The following is an 18,831-nucleotide window of genomic DNA, read 5'->3' on the forward strand; positions in this document are numbered from 1 at the left end:
GTGTTTGAGTGCTCTCCTCTCTTTCATTGAAATAAGTGCCTATTTGTGACTTCTGCCTCTGTAACTTCCAGCATATCCTGAGAGGGGCCATATGAGAGATTGGTGTTCTGGGGTATACAAGTGGCCATGGGCATTTTTGATTTGGGGCAAGAAATTTGCCTAAGGGGGCATTTTAATGTAGAAATCCTTTCCTCCTCCACCTGGTCCGAATTTACTTTCCCTTTAAATGCATTTGCCCACTTTGTACCATAGGTTCTCTGCAGTGGCAGTTTGTATTGCTCAGTAGCCAAGTCTCCTGTTGAGTCAGTGTATTGGGTGGTATAATAGGGGTTAATATGTAGAGCTGCATGCAACACTGAACGGCAACATACAGTCCATGCAAGTGTAACTGTCATTTCTATAACACTCTAAAAAGGTTTGTTAGGCCCTGACACTACCTGTGTGATTGTTCCCTTAATTAGACATAGAGTCACCCTCACTGAGTTACCCTTTAACCCTATATCTGTTCCCTCCCGGTGCTTCACTTACATAAACCATTTTGAGAAAGAACGTAAGAAAGACAAGTCAGAGATTACATTTCAGTAAAGTTTTATTTTAAAAAATCTTGTTTTGCTCCAACATTTTAAGAGCTTGTAGGAATCACTATGGGAATTCTGTGCAGGAACAATCTGGAGAAGTTTTTGTCCTCCCTCCCATCCACGTCTCTCTTCTCCTCAGAAATCTCCTTCCAAGCATTGGCAGATGAACTGCTGGAAAAGCTGCTTTAATTCCTTCTCCTCTTCTGCGTTCATTGTTGCATTGTTATTTGGTCTCTGTGAGCCTTGGTGTTCATGAGCCTCAGAGTGGTGCAGCTTTTTCTTCTTCTTAGCGCTTCTAGGCTCCTCCTTCTTTTTGCTTCCACTCCTACTAAGTTCTGCTTCTTCCTCCATGTTATAATGGGTTTGAGCAGGATGTTGTGGCCCTTCCCTCTCTTTTTCAGCAGGGGCCTCATCTCTGTCCTTTTCTGCCTTCTTTCTGCTGGACCTGCAGAATTCCAGTAGATAGACAAAGACTTGTGGTAGCAAGACGCCCTACATGAAAAGAGAGAAAAAAAGAGTTATTTCACAAACTTGGTACCTAGAGAATATAACTTTATTCCCTTTATAATATTCATATTTTCTATTGAGAGAACAACTCACTAGCAGTTAAAGGAGAAGGAAAGGTTAAAACTAAGTAAGCCTTATCAGAAAGGTCCATCTAAATATACCAGTAAACCCCCAAAGTAGTGCTGCTCTGAGTCCCCTGTCAAAAGAAACACAGCATTTCTTTCCTTCTATTGTGTACACATGGGCTTCTGTATCAGACTTTCTGCCTTCATCTTAAACCTCATTGCCCTGGGCAAGAGCATGCTCAGTTTGCTCCTCTTCCCCCACCCCCTCCCTTCTCTGCTGTAATCTGAGCCCAGAGCAGGGAGAGAATCAGGCAGGAAGTGATGTCACACCATGTTAATACTGCAGCTCCTATCCTAAACAAACAGAGAGTTTCTAGAGCTTTTTACTCGGGTATGGTAAAACATTCTACAGAACAAATATAGCATTCTTGCTTGCACTATTGCAGCTAATCTATTGGCAATAAAATGCCTCCGTAGCTTTCCTTCTCCTTTAATGGGATAGAGTAGGAAAGTCTGATTCCAGAGTAACTCACTGATTCCCAGTCTGACTTAGATAATGAATTGTTTTATAATGAGCTCATTATTCTTATGACTTACCAAAATGATTCCTTTCACACTAGTGCCATTCTCAGTATCTCTGATGAGGGTCTCAATATAAGGTACAATTAGCTGGAACTCCTACAACAGAAGAACATCAGTTAGTCAGACAGTTGGACCCTCAATCACTAACATATCAGTACATTAGGGAGGCAGCAAGTGCCAACTGGCACTCACATATAACCTTCTCTGTATTGACAGTTAGGGCCTGAATTATAGGCCAATTGATTCCAGCTTACCTGAATGATGGCACTACTCAGCTCTGGCTCTCGGTTAGTGAGCTGACACTCTATAGGAGGAATTGGACAACGCAAGCCCTGAAATAGGAGAGGATCAGTTAGTCACACAGCGGAACAATAGATACAATATCAGTACATCCCATAATAACATGTTCCCTTCCTACTCCCTGTATAGAGCATTGGTAACACATAAATCAATACTGACTTACATCACATCTTATGTCTGTAGGAATCAGCAGAGGGACTGGTCTGATCTCTTCCTGTACAAACAGGGTATTGCCGCACTCTACATCCTCTACATAACCGGCCTTTTCAACAGACACTGGGCAAACTGGCAAACTGAGCTTGATGTAGTTGAATCCTTCAGTCACATAATCCGATGTCTTAATATGTTCTTTGATATCTCTTTCCTGTAAGAGAAAAGTACATGGATCAGATGTTTGGGACATGGTACTGTACATTGTATAGAAACCGCTCAGCAAACCCATAAGTCACTGGTACATTAACAGATAACGCTAATAACAGGAACCCAAAATGACTCCAAAACAGTTCCCATACATGACCCCATAAACATGAACAGAACTTACTCGTAAAAATCCAGTGAAAATCAATAGGGTGATGATTAGTGACCTCATGGTGGCATTCAGTCACTAATCTGACAATCCCAACTGTAAACAGCCCTTATACCAGCTTGTGTCAGGGGCACCACTGTGATGTCATCCCTAATGATCATGGCAACCATTGTGATGTCGCCACTAACAATCATGTGACATCAACTGCCACAGACCAAGTCAGCTTTCTGTCAGGATAAATATAGAATGACTGTTAGGGAGACTAAAACTTTAAATCATAAAATTGGATATCATAAATTCATATTGTCTTGTTGAAAATCATAATTTATGTATATTACTTACAATCACTAGTCTTGAATTGACTCAATCTAAGCTCCTTATAACCTTTGACACTGAAAGGGGCAATTACCTCTGTGCTCAACATGAAATTAATTACTATAGGGTTTGGGTTGTACAAAGTTACATATCTAACTCTAACTCAAGTTCAACCTCTCCAATTTATCCCCAGCAAATAGACTATACAGATCAAAAGATCATAATAACTTACTCATAAAAACTTTATGCGCCTTGTTTCTCCGTGAAAATGACGCCCATAGACTTTAATGGCAGTCTGCGACATTTCGCTGGTGGCGAATATTTTCCGAAACAAAACGGGTCAAATTCGCCCATCCCTACTCATTGTAGCAAGTTTCAGGTGTTCCTTAAGTAACTGGGTAACAAAAGGTGAATCAAGTTGTTCTTCAGCTAGTCTCTTTAGGTCTGCCATTATTTGTCCTCTGTACTAACCTCACTATTGTAGGATATGGGTAAGAATTTTTGGGTCCTTGATTCTCTTTTAGTCATGTGAGAGGCATGTAGGTTCTCTTTGGGATTGAGTTCCCGGCTTTTGAGCTGGATGATATGGAAAATAGAAAGACCTTACTTACCATTATTAGGCTATCATCCAAGGAATGGGAACATTTTACTTTTTTTATTTTTTTTAAACAAACCCTAGCAAGGGGATCGAGACAATCACAGAACATGGGGGTCTGTCTCCTCTATAGTTAGTACCCTCCATTCTTTGGCTAATTATTCCACTGGGATAAATTAATTCTCAAAAGCATAGCTCTCCACCTGCTGCTCTTTAGGGCAATGTCCAGGTTGGGCCACATTTTGTGAGCCTTTTCTAAGAGCTGTTGTGGTCACCTCCTTAGCAGTTTGGCCGCTGTTTCCCAGGGTTTCATGTCATTCTTTGATTGGACAACAGTTGCAAGTTTAGGATTGCAGCCCCTACTGAGAGGTGGGGGCCAGACAGTTACCTGTTACCAACCACTGAATACGAAAGGGCAAATGTAGGTACCTTCTACCACCCATACATTATCTATGATGCTCTGATCTGCTGCCTAGGATACAAGTGCCCTGTGCAGGTTCTATCATTTCCTTTCACACTGTCCTTACCTACCTGTTACTCTCATATTCATACAGTTATTGCATGACATATTGGATCAGACTCAAGGTGCCATTTAAGGTGAGGAGCAAAGTGCGGTTAATTCCCCCCCCAAGAGTCAGAAAATATAGTTACTTATACTGAAAAGGGAGCAATTGTAATAACCCATTTACACTCAAATTCTTCAGTCTGAACCTAGGTAGGATACACAAGACAGGTTTATAGAAGAGTAAAAACTTGGGCAAACACAGATAAAGCCCATTCTTTTATTTGATTTTGTGTACATTACCATATTTATTGTCATGGAACAGGTGCTTCTCAGTACCACAGTAATATATATATATATATATATATATATATATATATATATATATATATATATATATATATATATATATATTCACAATAAAGAGAGCATCCTGGCACAATTATTATAGCAAAGATAATCCTAGCATGAACTCAGTAGATTGGTTAGGAACCGAGCATATATACAATAAAGTGCCAATGATGTTCAAAATGATATGTGGTGAGTGTTAATGATGACCAGTACAGTGGCAATGAATCATAGCTTTATGTAAATGGTTACATATATTTCATAGTACAGTGATAACACACCTATGGGCTGGCTATAAGGTGCTTTAGGAGCACAGCAATCCTTCTCTACTAGTAACAAGCCTAACCAAATAGTATGAGATCTCTGATGCAAAAACACATAGGGACACATTGAGGATTGCTACATTAGGTCTGTTCTTTACTTATGCCAAATAGTGTGCTCAGCATACAAGCAATGGAAGCCACCATATTGTAACAGAGGTCAGCACTAGAAAATAAGCTTGAGTGAGGAGAGAGAAAGGAGTCAGAAAGAGATGAGAGACTTGGTAGGAGATTTAGTGGGATGAGAAAAAAAAAAGGCAAAAGTACCAAACGTAAGAAGTGCTGGAAAATGTAACAGGGAAGTGATCAGGAACTGAATCAAAAAGAACATGGACGGGAAGAAGAGAAGGTGAGAGCCAGGATCCATGGGAGGAATCCAGGACAATGCATTTATAAAAACAAGGCCAAGAGAACACACCACAGCTTAGGATGTACCAATCTAGACTTCGCAAGCAAGTTCACCATAATTCAATAATGCTCACGATCAGTAACACAAGGTCTAAAAATTTGTACCACGGTGGATGGGAAATAGAAAAATACCTCTTTATAAAAATCAATTGACAATAGTAAAATTCCCTCATTATAATAAAACGAAAATAATATCTGCCAAGAGACAGGAAGAAAACAAGGCACTTAAAGAATAAAGTCATAATTGGGCATCTGTATGGCGAGTTCCAGTATGAACGTAAATTCCCTCATTAGAGGCTCAGCTTGAGGTCTTTACTCTTATTGATGAACCTTTTCTTTCCGGCTTGTGGGTGGTACTTCAGATAAATCTTATTGGCTATCTCAAGGGTGTCTCCAGTAGGGCTTTCCTTGTACTCCTTGCCATTGTAAACAAAGTCTTCTTCTAGAACAAAGACAGCCTTGTTGAATTTATCTTGATTAAAATGCTCCCCCTTGTTGAGGCTTTGAACGAGAAACCAGACAAAGAGACCCCACCGCTCGGAGTAATAATCCTGCACCAGTCCACCATATTGTTTATTGGCATAGTCCAGGATGTTGCCTGTTGGGCCCCATAAGGTGATCTGGTTGCGTGCGTTCATGTCATACAAGGCAGCTTCCTCTGGAGTTGACGCCATTGATTTAGCTGCTTTTAGCCATGAGCCCAGCAGGAACCCAGGTTGGCTGGAAAGAAGACTATCAAGCTCAGGCAGAAGATCATAAACCAAGACCCCTCCTGCAGTCATCAGTTGCTGAAGATCCCTTTTCTGATAAGCTTCCTTGATTTCCAAGTAATACTCTGAGACTAATTGCTGCACAGCCTCCCTAGTGATATCCACTAAGTCGTACAGGAAAGTGCTGCTCTTTCCAAGAGAGGAGGATGCATTGTGCATGAACATCCATGCCTTATAAATATCCGCCTTGTTGTAGCAAATATCTGTGTTCATATTTAGAGATGGCCTACGGACCAGCGGGCTGTGGTTATGGTTGTGCAGAATCTGAGTGCAGTTGTAGACGCTCCTGAGGAGTAGTTGCCATGCCATCCTGGCATCTGTATTTTTCTGCCCATAGCGTCTGTCAGAATAGTTGGAAATCCAGTCGGTCAGGACGATGGGTTTGGAACTCCAACCAATTTCATTCATAAACTCATATATCATGTCATTCTGCTCAATGCCTTCAGGGGTTAACCCTGTGCCCACCATCGTAGAGTTAGGAAACTTGGCAGCATCAAAGGGTCCCCTATTAACGCCTTCAATGTTACCAAACAAACCATGGTTCCCTCCGAAGTTATTAAGCATGCACCAGATGAAGGGCTGGCCATAGAAAGACTCGGTTTTCAGGTAAACAGGTACAGTCTCTGCAAACAGGTCCAGGACAAGGATTCTGCCAATCGGTGCACCGTGCAACAAGGCCTTAGTCTGAGCAGGCTGCCAAAATGATGGGTTGTTTATAAACAGCCAACCTTGCATCAACCATATGGCTTCAGGATCCACTGCAAAGACAGGGACATTGCAAGTTATGGAATGCATACGTTTAGGCATGCTGGGAGGTTTACATAAAGGATTCTGTGCATTTATTGGAGAAACCTCTTGGACATCCTAGCCTCGCAATCCCTGGGTTCTTCTCTAATGTCCTACAGAGGAAGGCTGAAAGCCTCTACACACCCATTCACATATTATGTAATTAGCCACATGAAAATGATGTACTCAAATAAAATGAACTAAGTAAGGGCTGTCCAACTGGATTCCATGGTCTCCATAATCCCCTATGGGGATCATGATGACCAATTATTAGTTCTTGACCCACAGGTTATAAATCCCTGTCCCTGAAGCATTTTGAGTGCAATCCAGTCTCACTTATTGCATTTACCTTTCGTCATGGATTTAAATATAGCACCGCTGACTGCCGACAAGTAGCCTGGGTCAGATGATGTGGGGGACATCTCATTGAATGTGTCTGCACTGTAGATATGGTCAGTGCCAAAGGACTCGACCATCTGGCTCAGGAAGAGTTCCCCAATCCACTGAAACAGAGGATCTTCCGGGTCCAGGAGGTAACTGCAGGAATATGTGCAGTTAAAATTGCTCCATCCACCGAGTCTGCTCACAGTAACTTTGGGAAAGACCCTATGAGACAAAACAGGAGACCCCACAAATATTAGCAATCGTAATGTGCCTGATCCCATGAATTCTTTTACTCTGGATCCAAAAGAAAGGAATTATACTCAGTGTTCTATGGTTTTAAAGAAGAAGGAAAGGTTTGGTGCACTTGGGGTGCCAAATGTTAGGCACACCCAAGTGATTGTATTGCCTTACCTGAAACCCCAGGCCAGTGCTCCTATCAGCAGAAAACTGCACCGGCCCGGGGTTATACCACTGAGCACCAAGGAGCGATCCTCTTCCGGCTTCTTCTTTCTCCAAATTTCCCGGGGCAAACGTATGCAAAGTTGAATGAAATAGCAGACTTTTTAGTTAAAAGTTCGGATTTTCATTCAACTGCGCATGAGCAGTCGCGCGAAGATGGAAGAATAACATTCCGTGGTGCTCACTGGTATAACCCAAGGCCGGTGCAGTTTTCTGTGGATAGGAGCACCGGCCCAGGGTTTCCGGTAAGTCAATACAATCACTTTGGGTTGCCTAACATTTGGCACCCCCAAGTGCACCAAGCCTTTCCTTCTTCTTTAATCATATGTGGAAATGTGATTGCTATTGAAAGCAATTTAGTGGTTTGTATTCTCTGCACTGATGGAAGCAATTTAGTGGTTTATATTCTCTGCACTGATGGTTCTGACTCCTAAAACACTGTAGCAGAATCCAGCTGGTTAGGATAACTGGAAGAAAACCGACACCTTAACATTGTCTCAAGATCAGACTCAGAGAAAAAGAAAAGGAACAGACAAACACAATGACAGTTACACACTATAAACCCATGAGAATGAGGAATGGATGAATATTGGCAAGTTGCTTAGAATTATATTTTCTTTCACCGAGTTAATTTTTTTTTTTTGGAGCACATCCCCTTTTATAAGAAGGCACTGATTGGCAATTGTGCAAGTGCCCATATGCCTGTGCATGCCTCCCTAGGTGTACAAACATGTAGTAATGTTGGTAGCAGTACACTCGTTCCTTAAAGAGGTGGTTTGTCTTCAAGTTAACTTCTAGTATGTTATAGAACGGCCAATTCTAAGCAACTTTTCATTTGGCCTTCATTATTTATTTTCTATAGTTTTTAATATTTGCCTTCTTCGTCTGACTCTAAGGCTACAAATGTATTGTTATTGCTACTTTTCATTTCTCTTCTTTCTGTTTAGGTCCTCTTCTATTTATATTCCAGTCTCTATTCAAAATCAATGCATGGTTCTAGGGAAATCTGGACCCTAGCAAACCGATTGCTAAAACTGCAAACTATAGAGATGCTGAATAAAATAATTACTCTCTACATCATACTAAAAGTTAACTCAAAGGTGAACAACCGCTTTAATATGTGGCCTGAGTTCTGCATTCAGCTACTAGTTCCTCTTTGTACTGACTCTAGATCTGCCTTGGGAGTGAAATCAGGGCCTGTAAGTAAGGCCTGAGCAGGCTGCCAAAATGATGGGTTGTTTATAAACAGCCAACCTTGCATCAACCATATGGCTTCAGGATCAACTGCAAAGACAGGGACATTGCAAGTTATGGAATGCATACGTTTAGGCATGCTGGGAGGTTTACATAAAGGATTCTGTGCATTTATTGGAGAAACCTCTTGGACATCCTAGCCTCGCAATCCCTGGGTTCTTCTCTAATGTCCTACAGAGGAAGGCTGAAAGCCTCTACACACCCATTCACATATTATGTAATTAGCCACATGAAAATGATGTACTCAAATAAAATGAACTAAGTAAGGGCTGTCCAACTGGATTCCATGGTCTCCATAGTCCCCTATGGGGATCAGGATGACCAATTATTAGTTCTTGACCCACAGGTTATAGATCCCTGTCCCTGAAGCATTTTGAGTGCAATCCAGTCTCACTTATTGCATTTACCTTTCGTCATGGATTTAAATATAGCACCGCTGACTGCCGACAAGTAGCCTGGGTCAGATGATGTGGGGGACATCTCATTGAATGTGTCTGCACTGTAGATATGGTCAGTGCCAAAGGACTCCGACCATCTGGCTCAGGATGAGTTCCCCAATCCACTGAAACAGAGGATCTTCTGAAGGCACTGATTGGCAATTGTGCAAGTGCCCATATGCCTGTGCATGCCTCCCTAGGTGTACAAACATGTAGTATATGTTGGTAGCAGTACACTTGTTCCTTAAAGAGGTGGTTTGTCTTCAAGTTAACTTCTAGTATGTTATAGAACGGCCAATTCTAAGCAACTTTTCATTTGGCCTTCATTATTTATTTTCTATAGTTTTTAATTATTTGCCTTCTTCGTCTGACTCTAAGGCTACAAATGTATTGTTATTGCTACTTTTCATTTCTCTTCTTTCTGTTTAGGTCCTCTTCTATTCATATTCCAGTCTCTATTCAAAATCAATGCATGGTTCTAGGGAAATTTGGACCCTAGCAAACCGAGTTCTGCATTCAGCTACTAGTTCCTCTTTGTACTGACTCTAGATCTGCCTTGGGAGTGAAATCAGGACCTGTAAGTGTTGCACCACAATCAAACAATAATGTGACCAAAGATAAGAGACAAACTGACCAAAAAAAAAACATTAAAATGGCAGCCCGAGTAATTCAGTGTTTTGATGCTGGGGTTTTGTAAATAAAAATGACCTTACAGGACAAAGAATGCCATCGATAAAAGGAAACCGCCTCCCAAACTGCACCAGTGTGCACCCCTACTGCTCTGTTTGTAACCTGTTAAAGAAATAAAGAGGGGTCGGCGGGCTCAGTCATGTGCAGTCCAATCCTCTCCTGCAAGTGATCCCAGACGTGGAGCATGTGGAGTTAAAGGCAGATCCAATTCAACTGCACATAATTAGTGTACCCAATCACTTGCAGAAGAAGATTAAGAACCAAGAGATATCACCTTCCAACTCTGCTGTGCTGCCTTTCTGCTTATTTTATGAATCAAATGATGCTGGGAATTGCAATGCCCCTATAAATTATGGGATGATAATAATAATTGGCACAGAAATGTCAGTATGATTTTACTAAAATGATAAATAGATATATGTAGGAGGGGGTCTGGCTAAATGTCGGGCATTGATAGTGAGACTGTGTAAAAACATTTGAGAACCTCTGCCCTACAGACTGAACAACATAGCAAAAGAAACACACAACCTGTCTGGCAACTGTCTAAACTGACAGCAACGTTAGGTCATGTGATTATTACGGGTCCAAGGTTCAATACCCTGTAAGTAAGAAGAGCACAAGGTAAATCCCTTTGAGAACTCCGACCTACCAGTTCTCATGGTAGGTAGGAATTTATCTGCCTACTTTCAACAGATTTTGTTTCCTGCTAGGCAGATAAATTCTACAGAAAACAAGTTGCTACAAGTTTTTATCTATACATTTCTGAGCTTGACTAATAACACTTCTCTATTTTCTTATCAAGAAGGAGTAGGGAGGGGGCATTACCCCCGCATTCCTAAGTGTCACTTTATTTCAGTTTAAATAGGGTCCACACTACCCATCCCACTACAGATGTAAGTAACCTGTATATGCTACTTATGCACCATAAAATAAGCATATCAGAAGTCACCTGATGTTATTATATGAACACTTTGGAGACCTCTTATACTGTATTTAATGGCCTGGAGCCATATCTCTTATATAGGATAATTACTACCAGCTGGAAGAACAAGATATTGGTTATTCTGCACCTAAATGAGTATCTTTTACAAACAATATTTATGCTAATGAAGCCTCTGTTCTTTTGGTGCTCCTCTGTAAATTTACCTTAGTATACCCTGTGGGATGTGCCCGGCAAACGCTGGTAATACAGTCATCATTCCCAGGGATCTCATGCGCTCTACAATCATCAACTGGGATAAAGAATACAAGGATTAAGGACACATACATTTTAGTGTTTTCGCTTGTACAAAAGAAACGCAGGGCATTACCTGCAGTGTCAGCCGCTTCTCCATCCATGAAACAGACAAAGGACCCCCCCACGTGTGAATATTCCCCATCCGACCCCATGCCAAAAATGCTGGACCAGTGAAGAAATCAAAAATCTCAGATTCATTCAGACCCAATGATAAATATACCTGAAACAAAAGAAAAAATATATACATATTTATGTTAATAAAGTGTAGGATTCCTAACTGAGATAAACTTTAAAAGCAATGATTCATGTACTGTCGAATATGAACCATGAATATTATGTAAAATGGTGCTTAGCAATGTAATCAGTTCTTATTGGGGGTATCCTTCTAATTTACAGTACAGGGTAAATTATACTCAGCCTGCAGCCTTGTGGCTTTTTATGGTCACAGAACCCCTCAGTGACTTCTAATATCCTTATAATTTACAGTAGGGGGTACATTATACCTTATGATACATGAGTGATACTCAGAGTTCCCTGTATAACTCAGCCTGCAGCCTTGTGCCTTTATATGGTAACAGAACCCCTCAGTGACTTCCAATATCCTTATTTACAGTAGGGGGTACATTATCACTTATAATACATGAGTGATACTCAGAGTTCACTGTATAACTCAGCCTGCAACCTTGTGCCTTTATATGGTCACAGAACTACTCAATGAGTTCTAATATCCTTATCATTTACAGTACATTTACATTATCCCTTATAATACATGAGTGATGCTTAGAATTTCCAGCCTTGTGCCTTTATATGGTCACATCTGTTATCCGGAGACCAGTTATCCAGAAAGCTCAGAATTATGTGATGGCTCCCATAGAATAAATTATTTCCATACATGTATACCTACAGTAGGGGGTACTAGTTAGGCTCAAGTCACACAGACATAACTTGCAGATACTTTACACCAACTTTATTTCAATAAATATGTATTTGTTTTTCAAAAACGATGTGTACAGACAATTCATTTCCATCATAAGGTAACATTTGTGTATATGCATCCGTTAAATTTTTAGTTTACGTTTCATAGTCACTGCAAACAAAATTGTACCACACAGCTGTACAAGACGAAATAGTCATACAGTCAAATAAAAATTTAACCTAAAATTCAACATTTTAAAGCAACATAAATGTTAGAGACAATAATACTAATAAAGCATCTAAACTGCCTATTCCTTGTTCATTTAAATTGCTGCTATAGAGGATGAAAGATATTGGGAGCGTTGGGCCGATATCTGTACCTGATCCAGCGGTTCCAAGTTAGTAATATGCTAGTCATTTTTCCTGGGACATAATACAGATACTCTTTACTTACTTTATACCAAATGGCTTCTTGGCCAGTGAATGCGAGGGGCATGTTGATTCCACTGAGGGCCATCCAGTCAATTTCTTTTTCCCAGCGAGCCCAGTCCCACCACACAAATGAGTAGCTGGAGGTGCAGACATTCTGGTAGTAGCGGAACCTGGAAGTAACGAGATCAATACATCTGAGTTCAGATAAACTGAAAATGAGAGAATACAGATTCATTTCTAATGCAGAAACAGCCATTTTGTAAGTAAAAGAGTGGATCCGCACACCTACCTCCATGGTGTAGATAACAGACATGGACCAGAGGGACCATAAAGGGGTTATATTTAAATGGAATGTCCCTTTTAGCATAAATTTGTATCACTTATTGTGGCTACACGATGAGACGGGTTTATAAAATACAATATATGTTTAGGGCAAATAAAGGAAAATAGTATGTGTATCCTACGAACACCAGAACCCCGCAGTGTCTGTCCTTCTATATCCTCCATCCCCTACCTGTGAGGCAAAGTGCTGCTTCACCCTACACTTCTGTTTTCCATTATATTAACAATTTGTATTTAGTTTTTTTTAACTTTATGGCATTGCTCGGCCTTTCCCCCTTTCCAAATAACACAGATTCTCTGCTGCTGGCAGGTGGTTAACTCCCACAAAGACATTACTTTGCTGGCAGGAAAAGAGTTAAATATAAAAGCTCCCTGAACACAGCTGATGGCAAACACATTGCAATGAGACACGGCTTCTGCTTCACAGCAAATAGTCATATGTGAGCAGCAGGGGGGTCTCCTACTGTACAGAGAGTTATGAGAGTTCTGTTCCACAACTGGTCCCTAAAGTCAAAGTTACAAAGATAAGATCATAAGTAATAACAGAAGCTCCATGTATATGGCAAACAGACTCACACATTATACAGGGCAGGGGGTCAGGGGGCAGTTGGAATGACTTCCAGGTGGCAGACAGAAATTTGAGGCTTGAGGCTATGATTGTGCAAGAAAAGAGAAATCCTCTTGTTCCTTGCAAAGACCCAGTGACTCAAGTTGTGTATAAACAGTCAGGATTTTAGTTGTGTAAAGGATATTGGTGCAGTCGCTCACAAGAAGTTTAATATATACAGAAATAGGATCCATTATCAGGAAACCTGTTATCCAGAAAGCTCCAAATTACAGAGGCCATCTCCCAAAGACTCCATTTTATCCAGATAATACAATTTTTTAAAAATGATTTCCTGTCTGTAATAATAAAACAGTCCCTTGAACTTGATCCCAACTAAGGTATTATCATTTCTTATTGGAAGCAGAACCAGCCTATTTAATGTTTACATGACTTTCTAGTAGACTTAAGTTATAAAGATCCAAATTACGGAAAGATCCGTTATCTGGAAAACCCAGAGCATTCTGGTTAACAGGTCCCATACCTGTTTATATATTTATAAAGTGACGCGTCTGTATCCCATTACCCCCACACTGACACCAGATGGATAAAGAGAAACACAGACTTGGGGGCTTTTAGACTGAGGATTTAGTGGTGCCCCCATAGATTAGCACAGGGCATTTACATTGTATGACACTGCATGGGACACTCATGGTGCCACAACATGGCATAGCTCCGAGCTGTAAACTCAGCTGCAGGGGTCAGTACTAATCCCTGTCTGAGGGGTGGGTGTGGCCCACCAAGTTTCCAGCTTCTTCAGTAGCTCAGAATACCAGGGGCTTTCATTGTTTTGGGGTTAAGGTTCCCTTTTGTTGCCCAACTTTGGAGTCAAACCCTTATTTACTCATAACAAGGTTACTAATATATACTAATGACATCACAATGACATCATCATGTTATAGTTCCAGAGAATTACCATTAAACCCCTCTTAAAGGAAAACTATACCCCCAAAATGAATACTTAAGCAACAGACAGTTTATATCAAATTGAATGACATATTAAAGAATCTTACCAAACTGGAATATATATTTACATAAATATTGCCCTTTTATATCTCTTGCCTTGAACCACCATTTCGTGACTCTATCTGTGCTGCCTCAGAGATCATCTGACCAGAAATACTACAACACTAACTGTAACAGGAAGAAGTGAGGAAGCAAAAGGCAGAACTCTGTCTGTTAATTGGCTCATGTGACCTTACATGTGGTTTGTATGTGTGCACAGTGAATCTTACGATCTCAGGGGGCGGCCCTTATTTTTTAAAATGGCAATTTTCTATTTATGATTACCCAATGGCACATACTACTAAAAAAGTATATTATTATGATAATGGTTTATTTACATGAAGCAGGGTTTTACACATGAGCTGTTTTACTCAGTATCTTTTAATAGAGACCTACATTGTTTGGGGGTATAGTTTTCCTTTAATTGGTTCCACTTTCAGTGTTCTCTATAGGACCTACCCCACAGCTTGGGTTCTGCCCTGAAAACACAACAATGTAGGATTTTAATTGGTTGGTGACACATTAGATATTGGGGAGGGAACACTATGGCCCCCCTGCAACAGAGTTTACCGAGACACGACAAATACAGGTTTAATACATGATGCCCAGAGCAGCTAAATCACAATGCAGCAGTCACATGAGACGAAAAAGAGGAAATAAAACACTTTATGGTTCAGTTCACTTGACAGAAATTGTTCCTTGTAGAAACCCAAGTATTGTGCAACTCACTAGGCAAGAACCGGATGCATCACACGACCCATTCTGTTTGATGTGCTTAAAAGAGATTACCAGTTACCCCAACAGTGACTGTCTGTCCCTTTCTGTTCTCTAGGTCTGACTCTTGAATCAATTTAACAGGTAGTCTGGTAATCAGCTGGCTCCTGCTATTTTGTTTCAGGAATCAGAACTTGTATCACAGAGACTACAAACAGCCAGACAGACACTGCTTTCATTAGCAATTACATTTTAACCCAGTGAGAATCTTTTGTAGAGAATTCAGTACAGGTATGGATCAGTCATCCGCAAACCTGTTATCCAGAAAGCTCCCAATTACGGAAAGGCCATCTCCCATAGACTTTATTATAATCAATTAAACCAAGTTTCTAAAAAATTATTTCTTTTTTCTCTATAATAATAATAATAATGAAACAGTACCTTGTTCTTGATCCTGACTAAGATATAATGAATCCTTATTGGAAGCAAAACCAGCCTATAGAATTTATTTATTGTTTAAATGATATTCTAGTAGACTGAAGGTATGAAGATCCAAATTAAGGAAAGATCCATTGTCTGGAAAACCCCAGGTCTCGAGCATTCTGGAAAACATGTCCCATACCTGTATTTGCTGTATCAGACTGATAGAATCAGTGCAAGCTTCAGGCTACTGCTGTTGAGGGTAAGCAGGGTGACTATCTCTGCTATTCCAACAATTCAGTCTGGCTCAGGGCACTAAACCATGATTAAAGGAAAGGATTTTTATTATATTTTTAGCAGATAACAAGAAATAACTCATAGATATTGGGGTGAGGACAGAATTTAATGCATCACACTAAATCTATTGCTTCCTATAATAATGGACCTGCACTAGTGATTTACTGGCACAGCCTCTGATTCAACCTGAGCCCTTATGGGCTGTGCTTATTACTTTCTTTCCACTTCCCACTCTATTAGGTTGTAAGCTCTATGGGAGAGACACCTCCTTCCTCCCAAATCTCTTGGTACATAGTGATATAGAGATTTTCCAAAATATGCATACCCAAAGATATCAAACCCCCTAAGGTGCATATTCAGTCAGATTGCTGTGAATACCTATAGAAAAGACAGCAACCCAGTGTCAGCCAACTGCAGAGGGACCTCAGCATGAAAGTTTGGGGGGCTGTAGCCTCAAAAATACAAACGCCCATCCCTGGAATATCAGGTTCTAGGATTGGCACTGCTATATTTTCGATATAATATCTGTATCTTTGTATGAATATTTTATAATGTACTTTAATAACGGATTCATTTCATCATCAGAATAATAAAGAGATATTAAAGGGGTTGTTCACCCTTGAGTTAACTTTTAGTATGGTGTAGGGCAGGGATCCCCAACCTTTTGAACCTGTGAGCAACATTCAGAAGTAAAAGTAGTTGGAGAGCAACACAAGCATGAAAAATGTTCTTGGGGTGCCAAATAAGTGCTGTGATTGGCCATTTAGTAGCCCCTATGAGGATTGTCAACGTACATTGAGGCTCTGTTTGGCAGTGCACCTGGTTTTTATACAATCAAAATTTGCCTCCAAGCCTGGAATTCAAAAATAAGCTCCTGCTTTGAGGCCACTGGGAGCAACATCCAAGGGGTTAGAGAGCAACATGTTGCTCACGAGCTACTGGTTGGGGATCACTGGTGTAGGGAGTGATATTCTAAGACCATTTTCAATTGGTTTTAATTTTTTATTACTCATGTTTATTGAGTTATTTAGCTTTTTCTTCAGCAGCTCTCCAGTCTGCAATTTCAGCAATCTGGTTGATCGGGTCCAAATTATTCTAACAACCGTGTATTGATTTTAATAAGGGACTGGTATATGAATAGGAAAGGACCTTACTAGAAAGATGAGCAATAAAAAGTAGCAATAACATACATTTGCAGTCTAAAGGGTCAGGGCACACGCTCAGATTCGGGGAGATTGGTTGCCCGGCGACAAATCTCCTCTTCTTCGGGACGACTAATCTCCCCAAACTGCCTCCCGCTAGAATGTAAATTGCCGACGGGGTGGCACTCAGAGAGCTTCGTTTTCCAATGGAAACTTCGGGCGACTTTGGAAAACGAATCGCTCCGAGTGCCATCCTGCTGGCGATTTACATTCTAGCCGGCGGGAGGCAGTTCGGGGGGGGGGGGATTAGTCACCCCCAAGAAGAGGAGATTTGTCGTCGGGCGACTAATCTCCCCCAATCTGAGCGTGTACCCTGACCCTTAAGAGCATTTGTTTTTAGATGGGGTCAGTGACCCCCACTTGAAAGCTGGAAAGAGACAGAAGAAGGCAAATAATTGAAAAACTACAAAAAAATAAATAATAAAGACCAATTGAAAAAGTTTCCTTAGAATTAGCCATTGTAGAACATAATAAAAGTCAAGGTAAAGTTAAGGAGACGATCAGACACAACCGAATGTGCAGAATTACCTGTGTGGGGTGCGGACAGTGACAGGGGAGGGCACGGGAGGAAGGGTCACTGGGAGTTGCAGTTGGACCCCAGACCATGAGATGTGGCTCCCACAGTAGGATTTCAGATAACTGTAACAGCCCGAGGCTGCAGCCACCCCACTGCTTCCCTCTATCACGACTTTGCCTCCCGACCCCGAGCTCAGCTTGTAGGTGTCCAGCCCTTCCTCAGCCAATGAGCTATTGACAGTCACTGAGAATTCGCTGGCCCTGCCCCCGAGCAGCCGTGTGAGGAGCTCCCGGACCGCAGCAGTCTGTCCATCATCTCCCCGCTGAGGCTTCAGGTGGGACAGGGTGCGGAACACACGGCTCGACGCTACCGCTTCAGTGTAGCCGAGAAGAAGCAACAGCAGCAGCGCCGCTTTCATTGTGGAACACTTGGTTGTCACTGTCTCCTCATAACTCTCCATAAGATGCTAAACATAACATCACCGAGGATACAAAGTACAGACACCCCTCCAGCAGCGAGTTCCGCGTGTCACACTGAGGATTAGAGGAAGTGTCTGTGATTCTGTGTCAGCCAGGCAGCTGAGGTGGGAGTGTGATGCCATAAAGGGGCGGTCTGTTTGCGAGTCTAAGCAGCTATAGGCCCGCCCTAGTCCCGGCACCACCCCTTGACATTGTGCCGGAGAGTTGCTGGTACTCAGTTTAGAGAAGGAGCCGGAAGTTGGAAAACTCAATTGTGCGCTGCCTACGGTGGCCATTTCAGGACATTCTCAGGAAAAATCTCAGTCAGTTATGCGGTCTCCAATGGCAACAGCATGCAGCCTCTGCAGGACTTTACTCGCACATCACAAAAAGCTGTAGTCACTCCTCCTGACCAAATACAGCAGATTGTCCTGAGGATGTCCTAAAATGACAACCGTAAAGCAGTGGGGTGGTTACAGTAAACTGAAATCCTACTGTGGGAGCCACATCTCATGGTCTGGGGTCTAGCTGCAACTCCTAGTGACCCTTCCTCCCTCTCTTCCTTTTTATTCCTCATCTTTCTATGCAGGCCTCTCCTATTCATATTCTAGTCTTTTATTCAAATCAATGAATGGTTGCTATGGTAGTTTTGCCCCTAGCCACCAGACGGCAAGTTGGAGAGCTGCTGAATAAAAGGCTAAATAACAAAAAATTATTGCAAATGGTCTCAGAATATCAGACCATACTAAAAGTTAACTCTAGTGTGACCAACCCATTTATTATTATTATCTCATTATTATTAGTATTATGAAGAAATGATTCTGTTAGTATAGTACCTTATAAAATATAAATAAATACAAAG

The 18,831-nt window shown here is 41.2% G+C and overlaps 2 protein-coding genes across 2 annotated transcripts; both read right to left on the reverse strand.

Moving 5' to 3' along the window:
- Positions 1-443: 443 nt before the first annotated feature.
- On the reverse strand, positions 444-4,395 carry LOC108716526. The gene is made up of 4 exons (XM_041562599.1): positions 2,196-4,395; positions 1,987-2,064; positions 1,748-1,828; positions 444-1,070 (listed from the first exon to the last, which is right to left on the reverse strand). Exons 1-4 carry the CDS (start codon positions 2,472-2,474, stop codon positions 714-716), a joined length of 795 nt encoding a protein of 264 aa, XP_041418533.1. The 5' UTR covers positions 2,475-4,395; the 3' UTR covers positions 444-713.
- Positions 4,396-4,536: 141 nt separating this feature from the next.
- On the reverse strand, positions 4,537-18,176 carry naglu.L (N-acetylglucosaminidase, alpha L homeolog). The gene is made up of 6 exons (XM_018262718.2): positions 17,523-18,176; positions 12,433-12,580; positions 11,137-11,283; positions 10,973-11,058; positions 6,952-7,208; positions 4,537-6,574 (listed from the first exon to the last, which is right to left on the reverse strand). The coding sequence occupies exons 1-6, from the start codon at positions 17,969-17,971 to the stop codon at positions 5,337-5,339; spliced, it is 2,325 nt and encodes a 774-aa protein (XP_018118207.1). The 5' UTR covers positions 17,972-18,176; the 3' UTR covers positions 4,537-5,336.
- Between the last annotated feature and the right edge of the window lie 655 nt (positions 18,177-18,831).

Source organism: Xenopus laevis, chromosome 5L, assembly GCF_017654675.1.
Source record: "Xenopus laevis strain J_2021 chromosome 5L, Xenopus_laevis_v10.1, whole genome shotgun sequence".
NCBI lineage: Eukaryota > Metazoa > Chordata > Amphibia > Anura > Pipidae > Xenopus > Xenopus laevis.

Excerpts from the sequence above, each read along its gene's own strand:
- LOC108716526 (XM_041562599.1), bottom strand. The coding sequence starts at position 2,474 with ATGGGTTTGCTGAGCGGTTTCTATACAATGTACAGTACCATGTCCCAA. Across the intron at positions 2,065-2,195 it reads CTACAGACATAAGATGTGAT|GGCTTGCGTTGTCCAATTCC; the intron begins GTAAGTCAGTAT and ends CTCCTATTTCAG. Across the intron at positions 1,829-1,986 it reads TGAGTAGTGCCATCATTCAG|GAGTTCCAGCTAATTGTACC; the intron begins GTAAGCTGGAAT and ends CTTCTGTTGTAG.
- naglu.L (XM_018262718.2), bottom strand. The coding sequence starts at position 17,971 with ATGGAGAGTTATGAGGAGACAGTGACAACCAAGTGTTCCACAATGAAA. Across the intron at positions 11,284-12,432 it reads AAGAAGCCATTTGGTATAAA|GTATATTTATCATTGGGTCT; the intron begins GTAAGTAAAGAG and ends CTTTTGTTTCAG. Across the intron at positions 7,209-10,972 it reads ATCCCACAGGGTATACTAAG|GGTCTTTCCCAAAGTTACTG; the intron begins GTAAATTTACAG and ends TTTGTCTCATAG.